Source organism: Notolepis coatsorum (assembly GCF_963971535.1).
Source record: "Notolepis coatsorum genome assembly, chromosome: 1".
Lineage (NCBI taxonomy): Eukaryota > Metazoa > Chordata > Actinopteri > Aulopiformes > Paralepididae > Notolepis > Notolepis coatsorum.
Window position 1 is genome coordinate 244,127,278 of NC_140165.1, and position 19,381 is coordinate 244,146,658.

General features: G+C 43.9%; 1 protein-coding gene across 1 annotated transcript in view; it reads right to left on the minus strand.

Moving 5' to 3' along the window:
- The window catches only part of brip1 (BRCA1 interacting helicase 1), a 97,492-nt gene that overhangs the window by 13,843 nt on the left and 64,268 nt on the right, over positions 1-19,381 (minus strand). Inside the window, exons 15-16 of the mRNA XM_084312514.1 lie at positions 7,372-7,531; positions 6,497-6,618 (exon numbers count right to left, since the gene is read on the minus strand). Of these exons, the coding sequence (XP_084168640.1) occupies positions 6,497-6,618; positions 7,372-7,531 (282 nt within the window). The remainder of the gene's footprint in view (positions 1-6,496; positions 6,619-7,371; positions 7,532-19,381) is intronic.

A 19,381-nucleotide genomic window follows, 5' to 3' on the forward strand; every position in this document is an offset into this window, starting at 1 on the left:
CGGAGCCTTTCTTTTAACACGGTCATCAACATCAGAACCATAACAGTCTCCTACCCCTCCTGAATAAAGTATCGCGGCGGAGAGACGAACCGCTGTTTGGGTGTCTTAAAAGGTCTGCCGGGACCCTAATTACGGCCAGCAGAGATGCCTTATCAGCTGTTAAGTGTCCTTTTATTGCTTGTTAAAGCCCCCTGATTGTTTCAGTGGCTCACGCAGGACACGGCTACTCACTGTAAAACCTGCCACTGGAGGAAAGACAAGCCTCTTCGTGTGTATAACACCAGCCCTGGCAGCTTTCTCCAGAGGACTTTTAATGCTCAGGCTTTCATCTCCGCCACAATAACACGACAGGCCAGTAAACGCCATGCGATGCGCTTCGCTCGTACGGCCAGTGAAATTAGCCCGTCTGGGAATGCGGGGCCAAGCTGGCATCTTTAAAAATAAAACAAAATAAAAAGAAAGAAAGGAAGTGAGGCTGAACTTGCGATTCTGGTCCAAGGGGGCGCTGGTCTGTCCTGAGATGGAGTGGGTTAACGCGCCTGGTTTATGTGTGAGAGAGAAAATGCGCATGTGGCCGAGAGTAAGAAATATATGTCACACGTGGACATGTGTCTATGTGCACTCAGGTGTGTGTGTGAGAGACATACAGTCTATGTGTGAAGTATGTGTGAAGTATGTGTGAAGTATGTGTGCGCATATGGCTTTCAATCAGAGCAAGCATGTATATAAACATATACAGTGCTGCTCGAAAGTATGTGAACCCCTTTGGAATAGTCAGTTTTTCAAATATTTCATACATTAATCATTTTTATATCTTCATCTAAGATACATTTTCGGATTAAGCGTGTCATGATTGAAGGAAAACACAAATAGAATAAATAATCCAAATATATTCAAACTATTTGTGTTTTCCTTCAATCATGACACGCTTTATCAGAAAATGTATCTTAGATGAAGATATAATAATGATTAATGTATGAAATATTTGAAAAACTGACTATTCCAAAGGGGTTCACATACTTTCGAGTAACACTGTATATATAATATATATATAAATTAGTGCCGTCAGGCGATTAAAAAGATTTATCTAATTAATTACAGGATTTGTAATTAATTAATCGCATTTTAATCGCATAACCATTTTAGGCCTGATATTCTATATTCTATAATCATATTTCAAATTGCATGTGTCCGGATGGCAGAATTCAGTACTGTATCTACAAAACCTTCTGTTTCATCATCTTCCATCTATTAATTTGCTTAGATTTTCCAGGTCTGGTCAATTTGAGCCTGGTCAATGGTGTTATTGACAGTCAAAGATAAAAAAAAAATTTATTGATATTCTCATTTGGTTCATTACAATTTACTCAAAATAACATTTTCATTCAATCAATCACCGTGCAGATTGATTGAATGAAAATTGTATTAACAGATTGCAGAATGGGTACAATACAGTACAGCTCAATACACACAATTGTTAAGGGGATGCAGACCAGAGAAAGACTTTAGTCTTGTTTACATCAGGGTCCCCCATTTTCAATTCATAATGAATTGTAAGTAAGGGTGCAACTTGCACCGTGCAATCCATTCTTTGTGGATCTAGCCCACAGTATTTCTGACACTGGGAATACATTCCCTGAGATCCATAGATGTCCCTAGAATCAGATACCAAGAACATGCAAATGGACGATATAAAAAAAAAGTCTGTAAATGTGTATTCTACATTCTTATGGAATGAACGAGATAAAAAAAAAATATTGTAAAAAATTTAAATAAACGTTTTTTTTGTAGTTCATTTTGAGTTCATTTTCATAACGCGATAATTAGCTGTGTAATTAATTAATCTAATTAACGCGATAAACGGACAGTGCTAATTTAAATATATTATGTGTGCATTAATGCACGTACACAACTGCACATGCCTATGTGTGTATTAGGGCTGCTCGATTATGGCCAAAATCATAAATCACGATTATTTTGATCGATATTGAAATCACGATTATTAAATACAATGTCTCATTGATTTGAGAACATCACATGACGACGACTGAATTCGTTTTTCTTTTTTTTTACCAAAGGCTGCCTTTCTGTCATCTTCTACAAGTTACCAAAGACGCTTCAGAATAACGGGAGAAACGCGCCGTGGCTCCTCCCTCTGAACACCAACTGAAACACGCCGTGGCTCCTCCCTCTGAACACCAACTGAAACACGCCGTGGCTCCTCCCTCTGAACACCAACTGAAACACACCGTGGCTCCTCCCTCTGAACACCAACTGAAACACGCCGTGGCTCCTCCCTCTGAACACCAGCTGAAACACACCGTGGCTCCTCCCTCTGAACACCAACTGAAACACGCCGTGGCTCCTCCCTCTGAACACCAATTGAAACACGCCGTGGCTCCTCCCTCTGAACACCAACTGAAACACGCCGTGGCTCCTCCCTCTGAACACCAACTGAAACACACCGTGGCTCCTCCCTCTGAACACCAACTGAAACACGCCGTGGCTCCTCCCTCTGAACACCAACTGAAACTACTGCCTGGACTCTGATCACAATCAGAAAGGTCTTTATTGCCAAGTAGTTTACACATACAAGGAATTTGATAATTTGGTGCGACATTAACGGACAGACAATTACAGTAGAACAAGATAAAAGGTAGAATAAGATAATAGAATATAAACTAAATTAAAATAGTACAATAGAATGTAATATAATTATAAAATAAAATAGGCCAGGGCTCTACAATTGTGCACCATGCAGTCGACTGGGGGAGGGGTGGGAGGTGCGTTTATAATCTTCGATTATCTTGTTTTCGTGATCGCAAATTCGCTATTGAAACTCGATTAATCATCCAGCCCTAGTGTGTGTGAGTGTGTGTGTGAGTGTGTGTGAGTGTAAGTGTGAGTGTATATATATATATGTGTGTCTGACCTGCAGCATTGTCACAGTGGAATGCCTGTGTACCCGTGGCCTCGCTGTGTGTTTTAGCAGTGCTGTCAGTGCCGTGGTGTCATTAGTGTCAGTGTCCCCGTCCCCTCCGCAGGCTAATGGGGTCAGTCAGCTCACAGACCTTTACACCCCCTCAGGGCTCCTCTGGGGGCAGACACAAGGCCACGTAACCTCTGTCCTCCGTGGACGGGAAGGCAGGGGGAGGGAGAGGAGAGGCAGGACAGATGGGAAAGAGAGAGGGGGAGATTCACAGGACAGAGATGGCGGAGAAGAGATGAAGAGGCAGTGGGAGGAGAAGGGAGAGGATCAAGGAAACTATAAGAGAAGGAAGGGTCATCACGTCATCAATGCACATTGGTGCTGCCAAGTGTGGAAACGTTCAATTGGGCCAACATTGAGTTGAATGGGATCAGCCGTCTCCTCGTTTAGGACCCGTCATTTAAACAGGTTATTACCTCGGATGTCAGAATCATCTGCAATTTGTTGCATTGTTAAATAGCTAATGTTTGACATATTGGTTGATGTATATTTCCTCAGATAGCTGCTATATTTCGAATTTTAATACAGGCTTCAATAGAACTGGCAACAAGCATAGAACGCTGGTGTTCTGACGTGATGACCCTTCCTTCTGTTATAGTTTCCTTGGAGAGGATGAGGAAATAGATAGATAATCCATGCCAAAACCTGTGATGTCTTGACACTATTCATTCGTAACATCAAGACATTCTGAATAAGAGTCAACAACAAATATTCAACACGACCTTTGGGGTAAAGATCAATGGAATCCATCCCCGGCATTAAGGAGGTGTCCGCTGTGGGCCAAGCTGGCACCAAGCAGAAGGGGAGTCGGTGTGACCTTCAAACTGCAAGGTCACGGTATCACCGGTCACCACCGTGACACCTTAGCCACCTCGTCCCGCGGCAGGCTGTGACCAGACCTGGCAGCAGATGCTCTCCGAGGAGCTGAGGCCAGGTGGGAAACAAACAAATGCTGTTGTTGGCGACACAAAGCGCGGCATTTGGAATTCAGAGTGTGTTCGCGGTTCACCAGCTCCACCCGGGACGTCCCCCAGCCTTGGCCTCCTCCGGGCACCCTCCCTCTGGTCCTCTGACCTCATCTGAATTCAAGTTGTTAAAGAACCCAGGGCGCCTCTCGCAAGGAGTTCCCCGACGTTCCTGACCAAAATTCCCAATCAGGTCTCTGACATCAAGGCCACCTAATCATCCCTCCCCCCTTAATTGGCTGATATCAATCCCTGTCTCCTGAGCCGTTCAGCCATTGTGTAGTGTGATATGTGCCTGGTGCCAGTGTATGGTAGCCATTGAGCCTGCGTAACCCACGGTTGGGTGCTACCAGTGGTGGTGAAGGAGGCAATTTCCACTCTACATTGTGGAGAGCGCTTTGAGTGTCTAGAAAAGTGCTATATAAATGTAATGATCGTTCATTCATTCATTCATTCATCTCTTCCTCTCCCCTTCCTATACAGGGCTGATATTAAAAACAAAATAATAACGGGGCCATGTGAGGTTAAGAACCTGATGCCAGGGCACCACCCCGTGCCCTCCTGGCAGCCTGGCAGAGCCCCTCGGCCTCCAGTGAAGCAGAAGTGCTAAATAAAATCAAAGCTCAGAGCCGACGGAGCTGAAGCTGACAGCGTCCGCTGTGGTGAAAGGGTTCTGGGAAGCGTCAATCACCCGTGTGTCTCCCACGGTGACAGAGCAGGTTAAGGGAAGCTTCAACATGCTCTGACAGGAAGGTGAGGAGGAGCGAGGGGGGAGGAGCGGGGGGGGGGGGGCGAGGGGGAGGGGTTATTCGGTCCAAAGCGCAGGAAAGCGCGACAATCAGGCATAGAAATTAAGACGTGGCAAGTAGGGCTGGGCGATATATTGAGTATACTCGATGTATCGCGGCTTGTTCTACATCAGATGTAGTAAATTACTATATTGTGAACATCGAGTATATGTCGTCACGTCGCGGCTGAGATGAGACTTGCTTTAGTGCAGAGTAGGGATGTCCGATATTATCGGCCTACCGATATTATCGGCCGATATCGGCATTAAAATGTGATATCGGAAAATATCTGTATCGTTTTTTTGTTAAACATTTCTATAACCTTTATTTACCCAGGCAAGCAAGTAAGAACAAATTCAGATTTTATTTATTGTCAAAAGTATGCATAATGTTGTGTTAATTCCACAACAAGAGATATGTAATGTTAATTACCTGAAATTATTCCATTTTGGGGGGGGGGGGGGGGGGGGGGGGGGGAACCCTGCATATATCGGTATCGGTTGATATCGGTATCGGAAATTAAGAGTTGGACAATATCGGTATATCGGTATCGGTAAAAAAGCCAATATCGAGCATCCCTAGCGCAGAGCTTTCCTCATTTCATTATAGACACAGACCAGCACTCTACGTTCAATGATTTAAAGTAGCCAAGCGTTACACTATAAATACTAACGGGATAGTTGACGATATAAACATTTCATTATCTGAAATATTCTAAAATCATTAAGTCTGCTATAAGCCATTATCCCTTTGTGTGTGATTATTATTTTCTCACAGTAGTGTATGTATATATATGTTTGGCTAAAGTGGATAGAAAACACAGTACTGTGCAAAAGTCTTAGGCACGAGGCACCCAAGAGTTTTTATATAAATTGTCTTAGATGTTAATTCTTTTTAATTAGTGTGTCAGTAGACTACTCTTAGTACATTTTCATTTAATTATTTTTTAAAGCATCTTCATGGTTTAATGCAAACATATGTTGCAGGGACTATTATAATCATCATATTGGTGTGACTGTATGCATCAAAGGGTTAAATCAAGCATTTTTAAGTGCTTTAGAGGAAATGTCAAAATATTGCGATATATATCGTGTATCGTGATATGGTAAAAAAATATCATAATATCATTTAGAGGCCGTATCGCCCAGCCGTAGTGGCAAGACAAAGAAACCTCTACAGTACTGAACGATCCTTGATCACAGCCCAACATCACTAACTAACCATATGATCCTTGATCACAGCCCAACATCACTAACTAACCATATGATCCTTGATCACAGCCCAAAATCACTAACTAACCATATGATCCTTGATCGCAGCCCAACATCACTAACTAACCATATGATCCTTGATCACAGCCCAACAACACTAACTAACCATATGATCCTTGATCACAGCCCGACATCACTAACTAACCATATGATCCTTGATCACAGCCCAACATCACTAACTAACCATATGATCCTTGATCACAGCCCAACATCACTAACTAACCATATGATCCTTGATCACAGCCCGACATCACTAACTAACCATATGATCCTTGATCACAGCCCAACATCACTAACTAACCATATGATCCTTGATCGCAGCCCAACATCACTAACTAACCATATGATCCTTGATCGCAGCCCAACAACACTAACTAACCATATGATCCTTGATCACAGCCCAACATCACTAACTAACCATATGATCCTTGATCTGAGAATACTCAAATTCTATGTAAACAGACAACTCCATGTTGTTTTCACCTGCAGGTCTTTGATGTTGGGGAAGGGGATGCCGATGGTGACCACTGCCCTGGCGTTGTCGTCTGTGAAGTCCAGGCCTTCGCTCACCTTCCCCCTGCAGACGGCGATCAGCAGAGCTCCGTCTGCAACCAGCGAAGCAAAAGACACAGATGCAGACGGCATGAGGGTCGCCTCTTGCAACAAAGCTTTACTATAATTAACACAATAATGCTGTATATATATTTATTCTTACCGTATATATATATATATATATTTTTTTTTATTCTCTTTTCCCCCCTTCTTTTTCCGTTTTTCTCCCATCCCAATGTTAGTCGTTATGCCAATTCCCAATCCCCTTCCTGGTCGTTGCGCACTCTACCCCCTACCGTCGGTCCGGGAGGGCGGAGACTATCACATGCTTCCTCAGACACATATTGTGTACACAGCCCACCGCTTCTTTTCACCTGGCAGCGCGGACTCTCACTGAGAGAGTGTAACGTGTGGAAGGTCACACTACCTCTCTTAGATCCTTCCCTCGCTGTGCAGGCGCCCCGACCGAACTGTAGGAGTCGCTGTTTACAACAACCAGGACCCACCCGCTAACACTGCCAATTGTGTTAGTATGGACGGTCGGCCAACCCGGAAGCACCACAGCTGGATTCGATCCCACTGTCTCTGTGGTGGTAGACAGACGCTTAGTCCGCTGCACTACCCGGCCGCACCTTAATTTATATATTTTATACCCAGTTTAATCACCTGTACATTGTATATTTACTATTGCACTAATATAATGACAATACATTTGAATCTAATCCAATCTAACATAAAGGTATACATCAATGCTGTAGAAAATAAACATAGACAAAGAAGAAGAATGTGTCTGGCCTGAGTCTCACCTCTGTCCCCACAGGGCTGAATAGCATCATAATAGCGCTGCAGCAGTTGGTCGAAGTCGCCCTTCGCACCGCCGCGGGGCTCCGTGATCACAGTCTTCCTCTCCTCCAGCTTCTCCCACAGGCCCGTGTTGGTCCAGCGGTCACGCAGCTTGTCCAGCATCTGGACAACATGGAGGAAATGGAAAATGGACCGTGTTTATATAGTGTAGCACATTTTAATGAGTCTTCCGAACCATGCGAGGTGCCGACCTGCTCATCGAGAGTAGTTAGGGTTAAGTGTTGTGTCTTGCTCGTGGAGCCAGAATCGAACCAGGAACCTTTATATTACCAGACGACCGCTCTACCACCTGAGCCACTGCCGACCCATAGTAACAGATTGACCATATCCACATAATGTTGTAAATATAGAATACCGCGATACCCATATGACCAATAACTGATCAAATTCGGTGCTGCACATGAGAAATACCATTTAGGATACATTATTAAAAATACTAAATACTGGGCGGTCAGGTGGCGTAGCGGAGATTGCGTTCGTCACCAACCCCGGAGACGCTGGATTCGCCTGTTCGAATCCAGCTCACAGCTCCGGGGTTGTCACCAGCTTGGCTGGCCGTTCACACTAATACAATTGGCAGTATTAGAGGGTGGGAGAAGCTGGCGGGGTGGTCCGGGGTCGTTGTAAACAGCGACTCCTACAGTTCGGTCGGGGCGCCTGCTAAGCGCGGATAGGATCTAAGGGCGGTAGTGTGATCCTTCCACACGTTACACACTCTCAGTGAGAGTCCGCGCTGCCAGGTTAAAAGAAGCGGTTGATTGGCTAGACGTGTGTCGAAGGAAGCATGTGATAGCCTCCACTCTCCCAGACCGACTGTGGGGGTAAGTGCGCAGCGACCAGGAAGGGGATTGGGAATTGGCATAACGACTAACATTGGGATGGGAGAAAATCGGAGGAAAAGGGAGGGGGAAAAAGATTAAAAAAAAAAAAAAAAAAAAAATACTGATTCAGCAAAAGATATTACAGCGTGTTGTCCGGGTTCTACTTGAGTGGGTCATGGGGAGGGGGAGTGCTACTGCTGGCGCGGTGCTGAGGAATGTTCTGCTGAAAATGCAGTTGACAACAGTGACTTTGAAATAATTAGCATGAGAACAAAAGCAACCAGCTTTTTGCTGAGAAATGTAAAGCTAGCCTTTGTTACCGTGCAGAAGAATAGATCTAAAGCTCACACGCGTAGAGGAAGGACAGGGAAGAAAAACACATCTCTATATGTTGCGTAACTATTAGGGATGCACCGATCCGATATTGGTATCGGTATCGGCCGCCGATATCAGTAAAATAGCTGGTTCGGGTATCGGTAAAAAATATATATATATATAGGATTTCTTAAAAAAAAAATATAATAAATAAAATAAGAAATAACCATCGAGTACATTTATATCTATGTGTTAATTTGTTACATTTAGTTTCACTAAGTTAGGAAAGTAATGTTTTAAGTCAAGCCTGATGTTGCCTTGCACAAAAGAATGATCCCAGTCTCTTCCACACAGTGAGGCATAACGTCACGGTGACCAATCGCAGCCACTCTTATTGTCTGGGACCAAATACGGCCAAGCCCCATTCCCAGTAAAAAGTGGGAATCTCTAGAATGGGTTTCGGGCGACTGTGTATACGGAAGTGACTCTAAAGGTGACGATAGACAACACTTTCTGTTGTCAGTAGATGGCAGCATTGGTTTAAAATTAAAAGGTGAAAATGTTGAAAACTACAACAATACACTTCCCAAGATCCTTAGCACAGGTCACAGGGATGTGTGTATTCTTCTACGTGATCTGAACAGCGGTAAACTATTACTGCGGCCTCAGTATAGCGACCGCGAATGGTAAACTAATTATCTTAACAAAAGTGCGCTGGTAGCGTTACATATGTTGTCTAAAGGGGGACATATGGTACAATTTAAGATTTGTATGATAATCGGCATATAAAGGACAACAAAGCATTGTTAATTTGTAAGAAACCTCAATGAAAACGGTAATATTCGCTATTGTTATGAAAATGTGATAGAATCCTATAAAAATGTGGACGCATTTGGTCTACGTTCCGTTACAGTTTATTAATTGAATGAAGTTTATTTTCTGTCTTTGTTTACAACAAATCAAAAACACACTTGTGATCCTTTACAATTCTTAAAAACAAAATATATTTTAATATATAAAAAAAAACATGGATTAAATATATATATTTTTTACTTTTTTGGAAAAATAATTTGGACAATGGGTATCGGATCGGTATTGGCCGATACCCAAACCCAGGTATCGGTATCGGGACTGAAAAAGTCGGATCGGTGCATCCCTAGTAACTATCATTTCTAGATTTCAAAGGAAGCCTGTAAACAATGATCTGTATTATCCTTGTAAGAGCACTGATGATAAACGATGAATGAAATTAAACAATTACTGTCCAGAAACAGAAAACCCCATGGCACCAGTTCACACAAGTACCAGCAAGGTCAGGAAACAAAGAAACTAAGAAAAGGTCTAGATTTCAGAGCATGTGCAGCTTAGTCAATAAATACATAACTATGCAACATGATTGTCAATTCAAGTTTACATTTATCTTGTTTTATTTTCATAAGATATGTAGCTACCACTACATCAGCAGCAAGTCATGTAGCCAGTGGCCAGCACTTAATGGAGAAGCTGTAGTGCTTCTTAGGAAGGTGTCAGACTGCAATAGGTAGTATAAAGAGTGTGAACCTGTACTGTTTCACATCATACACAATAGATCAATGAGGTTCAAATAGAAGCCAAATGAGAAACCATTAAATACTGTTTGCCAGTTGGCAAAAAACTGCTGTCGCTTACACTGCAAGAACACGTGGACATCTGTAGACATTGTAGAATTAAAAACCATTCTCAGCATTTATACAACTTGTATTCTGTCAGGACTCAGAGTACATGTTGTTTTGAAAGCCTTGACATCCTAACACTTTGATGCTCTCAAAGTGAAAGTTTGCTACATGCAACAGAAGCCACTCGGTCACACAGCGTGGAGTTCTCTCCCTCTCCTCCACTTGGCAGAATGTTGATGTGCTCTGACTGCCCTTCCATAATAAAACCACTGTTGCCGCACTATTGTTAGTGCAAAAAGTCAGCGCCTCTCTGGGGAGGAGCATTGATCTAAAAGCCTTCTCCCTGGCCAGGCTCTACTCGTGTCTCTACGCTGCGGATTTTCTCCTCCAACGAGCTTCACAATCAAAGAGCATCTTCACTGGCTTGGAAATGTGTTAGAAGGGTCAAGTAGAAGTTCCTCTGGTAGTCAGCAGAAAACGCCCAGAGTGGCTATGTGGTCTATAGCATCACAATGGGATCCCCAGAGATATATACACATGGTAAACGGTAAATGGACTGCATTTATATAGCGCTTTTATCCGAAGCGATTTACAACTTATGCCTCACATTCACCCATTCCTTCCCACATTCACACACTGACGGCGGAGGCAACCATGCAAGGTGCCAACCTGCTCATCGGAAGCAGTTAGGTGTAAAGTGTCTTTGCTCAAGACACTTCGGATTGGAATCAAACCGGAAACCTTTCCGATTACCAGACGACCACTCTACCTCCCGAGCTAGGTATATAACCATATGCTGTCCTCCTTTCCCCTCTTTCTGAGACAGCTCTTCAAGACGAGCCTGCTTGAGGCGCACCCAGTTGTCTCTCGCTCGGTTTCCTTCAGAGAACAGAGGCCACATAGTAGCCGGACGTTCTCTTTCAGTCAACTTCGTTCAACACAACTCACTCTATGGGTGTTTAATACACACCCTGAAAGCAGAACCCAGAGCTGCATCGAGCAGGCCTCAAGCTCCTCTATACCCTTTGGCATGAGAACACTATGACCCGTTCAGATTCGCCTCCAGCACTGCATGACCTAAACTAGGGGACGGAAACATCGAGACGATAATATTTACTAAATACAAGACACAAGTCTCACTCACGGGAAAACCTTAAAACAGGAAGTAGCCATGCCTCTAGTAGAGTGAGCCAGTATAGCCAGACGGGGGTCTCTGCGACAATCAAGATGTGCTTTAAGTGTAGACTTTCAGCTTTAATTTTATGGTATTTACATCCAAATCGGGTGAACAGTGTAGGAATTAAAACAGTTTCTACATGTGCACTAGTGTTGTCACGATACTGGAATTTCGAACTTCGATACGATACCTTGAAAAGTATCGATATTCGATACCATTTTCGATACCACAGGGGAAAAGGTTCAATCTTAAAATGTAAAAAAAAGAAGAAAAAAGATAAATATATTTTGTTTAATAAATTTTGCTTTTGTTGCTGGTTGATTCTCCTCAGCTTCTCTCTGGTACTATAAGAGAAGATAAATATAACACTTTTAAAACCCTTTGTTTATCTTTAGATCACACATTTAAAAATAACTAAATGATATAATCTTAGAAATTCTGTGTTGCATGTACCTGGCAAACTGAACTGTTTGCATTACAGTCATATTCCAACTTAACTGAATGCACATGTGTGTTTGTGGACTACTGTACTATTACAGGTATTGAAATAAACAATGCAACTTCCTTATACAATTTATTTTAATGAATAATTAAATATCGATATTGCGGGAAATGAGTATTGAAACAGTTTTAAATATTCAGAATCGATATGTATAAAAAGAAAATCGATATTTTTGACAACACTAATGTGCACCCTCCTTTAAAAGAGACCAAAAGTAACTAACAAACAAAATTCAAATTGTCATGTTTAATACTTGGTAGCAAATCCTTTGTAGTCAATGACAGCCTGAAGTCTGGAACCCATAGACATCCCCAGACGCTAGGTTTTGTGCCTGGTGATGCTCTGCCAGGCCTCTACTGCAACTGTCTTCAGGTCCTGCTTGTTCTTGGGGCATTTTCTCTTCAGTTTTTTCTTCAGCAAGTGAAATGCATTCTCAATTGGATTCAGGTCAGGTGATTGACTTGGCCATTGCATAACATTCCACTTCTTTGCCTTCAAAAACTCTTTGGTTGCTTTCGCAGTATGTTTCACGTCATTGTCCTCATCTGCACTGTGAAGCACCGTCCAATGAGTTCTGAAGCATTTGGCTGAATATGAGCAGATAATATTGCAGTTGAAACACTTCCGAATTCATCCTACTACTTTTGTCAGCAGTCACATCATCAAAAAATACAAGGGAACCAGTTCCATTGGCAGCCATACATGCCCACACCATAACACTACCACCACCATGCTTGACTGATGAGGTGGTATGCTTTTGATCATGAGCAGTTACTTTCTCCACACTCTTCTCTTCCCATCATTCTGGTACAAGTTGATCTTTGTCTCATCTGTCCAGAGGATGTTGTTCCAGAACTGCACAGGCCTTTTTATATGTTTATAGCAAACTCCAATCTGGTCTCGAGGCCAATGGTTTACATCTTGTGGTGTACCCTCTGTATTCACTCTTCTCTTGATTGTTGACTTTGACACAGATACGCCTACCTTCTGGAGTGTTCTTGATCTGCCCTGTTGTGTTGTGGTTTTTCTTCACCAGGGAAAGAATTCTTCTGTCATTCACCACAGTTGTTTACCATGGTTTTCCAGCTCTTGCTTTCTTTCTTTCTTTTTAAGAATGTACCAAACCAGTTGATTTGGCCACACCTGTTTTTGCTTTGCTTTGAGACATTTTGATTCAGCCTAATGAAAGTTGATAGCAACAGATTACAAATACCACACTTGAAACGAACTCTAGACCTTTTGTCTGCTCCTTGTAAATGAAATAATGAGGGAATAAGTTATTATCATCCAATTACTTTTGGTCCCTTAACACTTTCAGTGCCCATCACGTCATATGACGTTTTATCAGCCCAATGCCTGAATGCCCACGACGTGTATTAGCGTTTTATTTTTTTATTAGCGATCTGATTTCATATTTCATCAACGAGTCTCCCGTTGGTACAGCAGCTCCTCCAGCAGCTCAGAATGGAAAAAAGCGCCCCCTATCGTCTATCCCTGAGTAACTGCACGTCAGTCGCTTAGACTGACCTGGGATCAGTCGATATGTAGAGGCGGAGCCAGCTGGCTCCCTGAGCTGGCAAGCTGTCTGCTCAACATGGAAGTCATCGCGGGACGGGAATCAGCCTGGAATATATATTCACAGTAGCCAATCGATAGTAGACAGTAGTGATCGATTTTTGGAATGGCGATCAGGAATTGGAATGATCTTTTTGGAGAACATCTGATCTGAGGTATGGAATCTATTTTACAAGTCTTGGGATAATCAGAGTTGTATTCGCTGAGATATCAACGTGTCCCCTATGTGTGTGTGTGTCTGTGTGCGCAATCACTGATGAGGAACTCAGATAATCTATTTTCAGCTTGCGGCCCCAGCATGCATACGTACACATATACTATCAATAATCTAGCGTTGATTTGAAAACGATTCATAAATAGGCCGAAAAATTACAACATTTTTGTGTATTCTAGAATATTCCAGTAAACGTCTTTTATCATGGAATGTGTTTATTTTCCTTGAAAACGATGGCTTTTCAAAATGCTATAAAACGAAAATAAACCGATAAAACAATCCGCTTCGACAATGTTGACTGGAAAACGAGTCATTGATAAGCGACGGGCAGATTAGACACAGCCATAATTTAAAACATAGATTAGGCGTTATTAACGCTAACAGTGAAGTGGATGGTGGGCATTCAACCGGTCAAATACCCTCAAATTAAAGCTGAAAGCCTGCACTTAAAGCACATCTTGATTGTTTAATTTCAAATCCATTGTGGTGGTGTACAGAGCCAAAATGATGAAACTTGTGTTGATGTCCAAATATCTATGGACCTGACTGTATATACAGAGGGCTCAAACTGGGCTCAAAGCGTTCAATCTCTGCTCCTCCGAAGAGAAAGGTGGTGGATGAAAAGCAGAAATATCAATAGCCAGGCAACAATAATCATTATGCACTTCAGGCACAAAAGCGCACCCTTGAAAAAACGACAAGCCCCCACCGGTGGCTCATTTTTGGAAATCCATGGCAAATAAACGTTCAAACATATGTAGCCTGTCAATTCCACATACGGCAGCAACGCTTCTCCTGAATGATATAACATCACTACCGGCCTCCATACAACAAAAAATAATCATACTGGCGGGCATTACAGCAGCCAAGAAATAAATAGCCATGAGGTGGAAGCAACCGGAGAAATTAACAATGATCAATTGGTCACTAACTTTTCTAGATGTCATATGGAGATTTCTACTGCCCGGATGGTGGGTAACACTGTTATTTCCGTTGTTGTTATTGTTGTTGTTGTTACTATGTCCTGTGAAGTCCTGTTTATTGTTGTTATTACTGTATTGTGTCTTGTTTCATGTAAAAATAAAATAAAAAAAATTAAAAATAAAAATAAACGACAAGCCAAGGGATTGTTAGAAATTCCATTCTACCCCTGTAATATCCTGTTGTCGAGGCACATGCAATGGGGGTAAGAGCCTGGTACCGTCCGAGCCGGCCTAGCATGTTCTACACCTAGGCAGGTGATACACGCAGTGAGTGAGAGTGTGCTGTGTCTTTGGCTTGTGATTTCCCCATCTCTGAAAGAGTAGAAGTAAATCCAATCCTTAGTGCTGGCTACAGTGAGCCAAAGCGACTGGGTAACCTGCTAGCTTAAATCGCCTGGGTAACCTGCTAGGTTAAATAGCCTGGGTAACCTGCTACCTTAAATAGCCTGGGTAACCAGCTAGCTTAAATAGCCTGGGTAACCTGCTACCTTAAATAGCCTGGGTAACCTGCTAGCTTAAATAGACTGGGTAACCAGCTAGCTTAAATAGCCTGGGTAACCAGCTAGCTTAAATCGTCTGGGTAACCTGCTAGCTTAAATAGCCTGGGTAACCAGCTAGCTTAAATAGCCTGGGTAACATGCTAGCTTAAATAGACGGGGTAAACTGCTAGCTTAAATAGCCTGGGTAACCTGCTAGCTTAAATTGCCTGGGTAAGCAGCTAGCTTAAATAGCCTGGGTAACCAGCTAGATTAAATAGCCTGGGTAACCAGCTAGCTTAAATAGCCTGGGTAAACTGCTAGCTTAAGTAGGCTGGGTAACCAGCTAGCTTAAATAGCCTGGGTAACCTGCTAGCTTAAATAGCCTGGGTAAACTGCTAGCTTAAATAGCCTGGGTAACCTGCTATCTTAAATAGCCTGGGTAACCAGCTACCTTAAATAGACTGGGTAACCTGCTACCTTAAATAGCCTGGGTAACCAGCTAGCTTAAATCGCCTGGGTAACCTGCTACCTTAAATAGCCTGGGTAACCTGCTACCTTAAATAGCCTGGGTAACCAGCTAGCTTAAATAGCCTGGGTAACATGCTAGCTTAAATAGACTGGGTAAACTGCTAGCTTAAATAGCCTGGGTAACCTGCTAGCTTAAATTGCCTGGGTAAGCAGCTAGCTTAAATAGCCTGGGTAACCAGCTAGCTTAAATAGCCTGGGTAACCAGCTAGCTTAAGTAGGCTGGGTAACCAGCTAGCTTAAATAGCCTGGGTAACCTGCTAGCTTAAATAGACTGGGTAAACTGCTAGCTTAAATAGCCTGGGTAACCTGCTAGCTTAAATAGCCTGGGTAAACTGCTAGCTTAAATAGCCTGGGTAACCAGCTAGCTTAAATAGCCTGGGTAAGCAGCTAGCTTAAATAGACTGGGTAACCAGCTATCTTAAATAGACTGGGTAAACTGCTAGCTTAAATAGACTGGGTAACCTGCTAGCTTAAATTGCCTGGGTAAGCAGCTAGCTTAAATAGCCTGGGTAACCAGCTAGCTTAAATAGCCTGGGTAACCAGCTAGCTTAAGTAGGCTGGGCAACCAGCTAGCTTAAGTAGGCTGGGTAACCTGCTAGCTTAAATAGACTGGGTAAACTGCTAGCTTAAATAGCCTGGGTAACCTGCTAGCTTAAATAGCCTGGGTAAACTGCTAGCTTAAATAGCCTGGGTAAACTGCTAGCTTAAATAGCCTGGGTAACCAGCTAGCTTAAATAGCCTGGGTAAGCAGCTAGCTTAAATAGACTGGGTAACCAGCTAGCTTAAATAGCCTGGGTAACCAGCTATCTTAAATAGCCTGGGTAACCAGCTAGCTTAAATAGCCTGGGTAACCTGCTAGCTTAAATAGCCTGGGTAACCTGCTAGCTTAAATAGCCTGGGTAACCAGCTAGCTTAAATAGACTGGGTAACCTGCTAGCTTAAATAGCCTGGGTAAATTGCTAGCTTAAATAGACTGGGTAACCTGCTAGCTTAAATAGCCTGGGTAAACTGCTAGCTTAAATAGCCTGGGTAACCAGCTAGCTTAAATAGCCTGGGTAAGCAGCTAGCTTAAATAGACTGGGTAACCTGCTAGCTTAAATAGCCTGGGTAACCTGCTAGCTTAAATAGACTGGGTAACCTGCTAGCTTAAATAGCTAGAGCCGTAGGAAGGATAAACATTTATTCCCAGAGGTGAAAACCAACTAGCAAGCCAAGCAAGCAGCTAGTATAGTAAAGTCAGCAGAGCGAGCAGGGGATTTCAAATGAACTTCGAATGAAAGAAAGAAAAATGTTGCTGCTGCTAGCTACCGAGAAAGGACAGAAAGCCAACACCAGGCTAGCTATCTGCAGGAAAGAATATACTAAAACAACACTAGGCGTCGCAAAGATGATATACAATCATCTTATAAAACTGTTACAGTAGCTAGAATATTTATTGGGGGGCGACAGTGGCTCGGTAGGTAGAGCAGTCGTCTGGTTATCCGGAGGTTCCTGGTTCGATTACCGCTCCTCAAGGGCAGCGTGTCGAAGTGTCCTTGAGCAAGACACTTAACCCCTAACTGCTCCCGATGAGCAGGTTGGCACCTCACGTGGTCGCCTCCACCGTCGGTGAGTGAATGGGTAAAATGTGAAGAACAAATTGTAAAGCGCTTTAGATAAATGCAGCCATTTACCATTTAAAGGCTAATTGTATGGTAGCACTATCAGGCACGTCTTGAAGGGCTAGTGAAGAGAAAGGAGGACAGTATATTATACACCTCTGAGGAGGGCAGGGCTCCGAAGATGCTGTCTATTCATTTTGCCTAAAAGGCGTGTATAAGAGCTTCAATCAAATAGCATGCAGGGTCAAACGAAGGTGACTTAAAGAGAACCTCTCACTAGAGGGCTGCTTAGCGTCAGGCCGTGAAGACTAAGCCAGAAGTAGCCGGGTGCCTGTCAGGCGTGAGGAGGCTGGGGAGTATTCACGAGGGCCTTGTCCCAAAGTGTGAACCTATGCTGTTTACCTGCAGAAAGACCCGTTAAAGGCAGCCACTTAGCGGAAAAACACCAGTACGGGGGCGAAATCGCATTTACAGCTCCGAGAAGATACAGCGTGCGCTGCGTGCACGAGGGGTATCCGCAGCTCGGAGGAAAACAAGAGTCGCGGATAGGGAGATGAGAACGTGTAAAGGGGCGCTGGTAGTTTCTCGCATGCCAATGCGGCCACCCCGCGGAGGTGAAACGAAGCGTGCGGCGGATTTCATCAGGTTGGTGCCTCGTGAAGCAAACAAGGCCAGAAGATTCCCATCAATAAAACATGACGCATTCGCTAAAGACACAGTGTGACATAGACATGGACAGGGCCCACCACCACCCCCCCCCCCCCCCCCCCTCACACACGCCTGAGACACCGCAAACTGTTTGTCCCGCAATTGCTTTTCCCAGTCCAATCTTGATCGAGGGATGAATTATTCACGTTATGTACTTTAGGCAGATCCGCTGCTAAACAAAACAGCCATTATATCTGCCAGACTGCACTTCAGAAAGAAGCCGATTCCACGAGGAGAGGAGGCCGTCGGCAAGTCGCTCTCACCCGATAGAAATTGACCCATCTCAAACCACGCCCTCTTTTCCTGATCCTCCAATCGCAAACCGTCACTCTCCTCGAAGTGAGCAACAGTTGCGATTGGGTTATGAAAATCCCAAACCCTTTGATTGTGTAATCAAAGTTTGTCCGAGGAGAGAGACAGTCGTGATTGGAGGATCCGGGGGGGGGGGGGGGGGGTTGAGGGGCGGAGTTTGGGTCAGCGTGTTGCATCATTTCGGTGCAGCCGACATTATTAATTTCTGCCCGGGAGGAGTGGTGGGTAACCTGATAATAACCCAAGCGTAACCCGATAATAAAACGGCAGGGCCCGGCATAAGACGGGGACACATGCGAGCACAAAGAGTCCTTGTGCAAACTTGTTTATATTCCCAGAGCTGTAATTTGTAAAGCCTTATGAAGGTGGGGGCCGAAACACAATCCAGTGGCACTCCGAGAGCCCCCCGTGGGTCGCAAGAGGGTAATGGTCTCTAATGCTTTTATCTCACAGACACTGTGAGTAAACATCACTCTGTGTCTGCCCCGAGATTCAGCCATTTAATTACAGGCACATTTTCCCGTATCCTTCATCTTGACAAGAGTGGAGCCTGGTTCAAAGGCAGGGCGACGGGCTGGCGGACTTTAAGAATGTTAGCCGGCGCGGTCACCTTATCCATAATATCTCACACACCCCGACTATTCGGTTCCCCCCATACCTGTCCCACCGAAGGCTCTATATAACCGAGGACTGACTGCACTTACCATTGGATTTATTTTATGCTACGACTTCAGGCTAAAAAAGGAGAGGGTTTAAGTCGAGGCCATGTGCAAATGATAGCAGGTGTGCCCACGGAAACAAACAGTTTATTACATTCCTGTATGTGTGGGCGGAGGGGGCGGAGACGAGCACATGGCCTTCATGACTAATTTAGGGTCATTCTCCGACAGGGGGCCGCTCGCTTCCACGGGCCCCACGCCGAGCTGGACGACTGGAGTGCGCTGCAGCGTGACGCAAAATGTCAATCTACACACTCTGCTCACGCTCAGGTGCACAAACACGGCAGGAGCGAGCCCCGCGGTGCCCCGCGAGAGGCGCACAACACACCACACAAACAAACACACACACTCACAACAGACAAC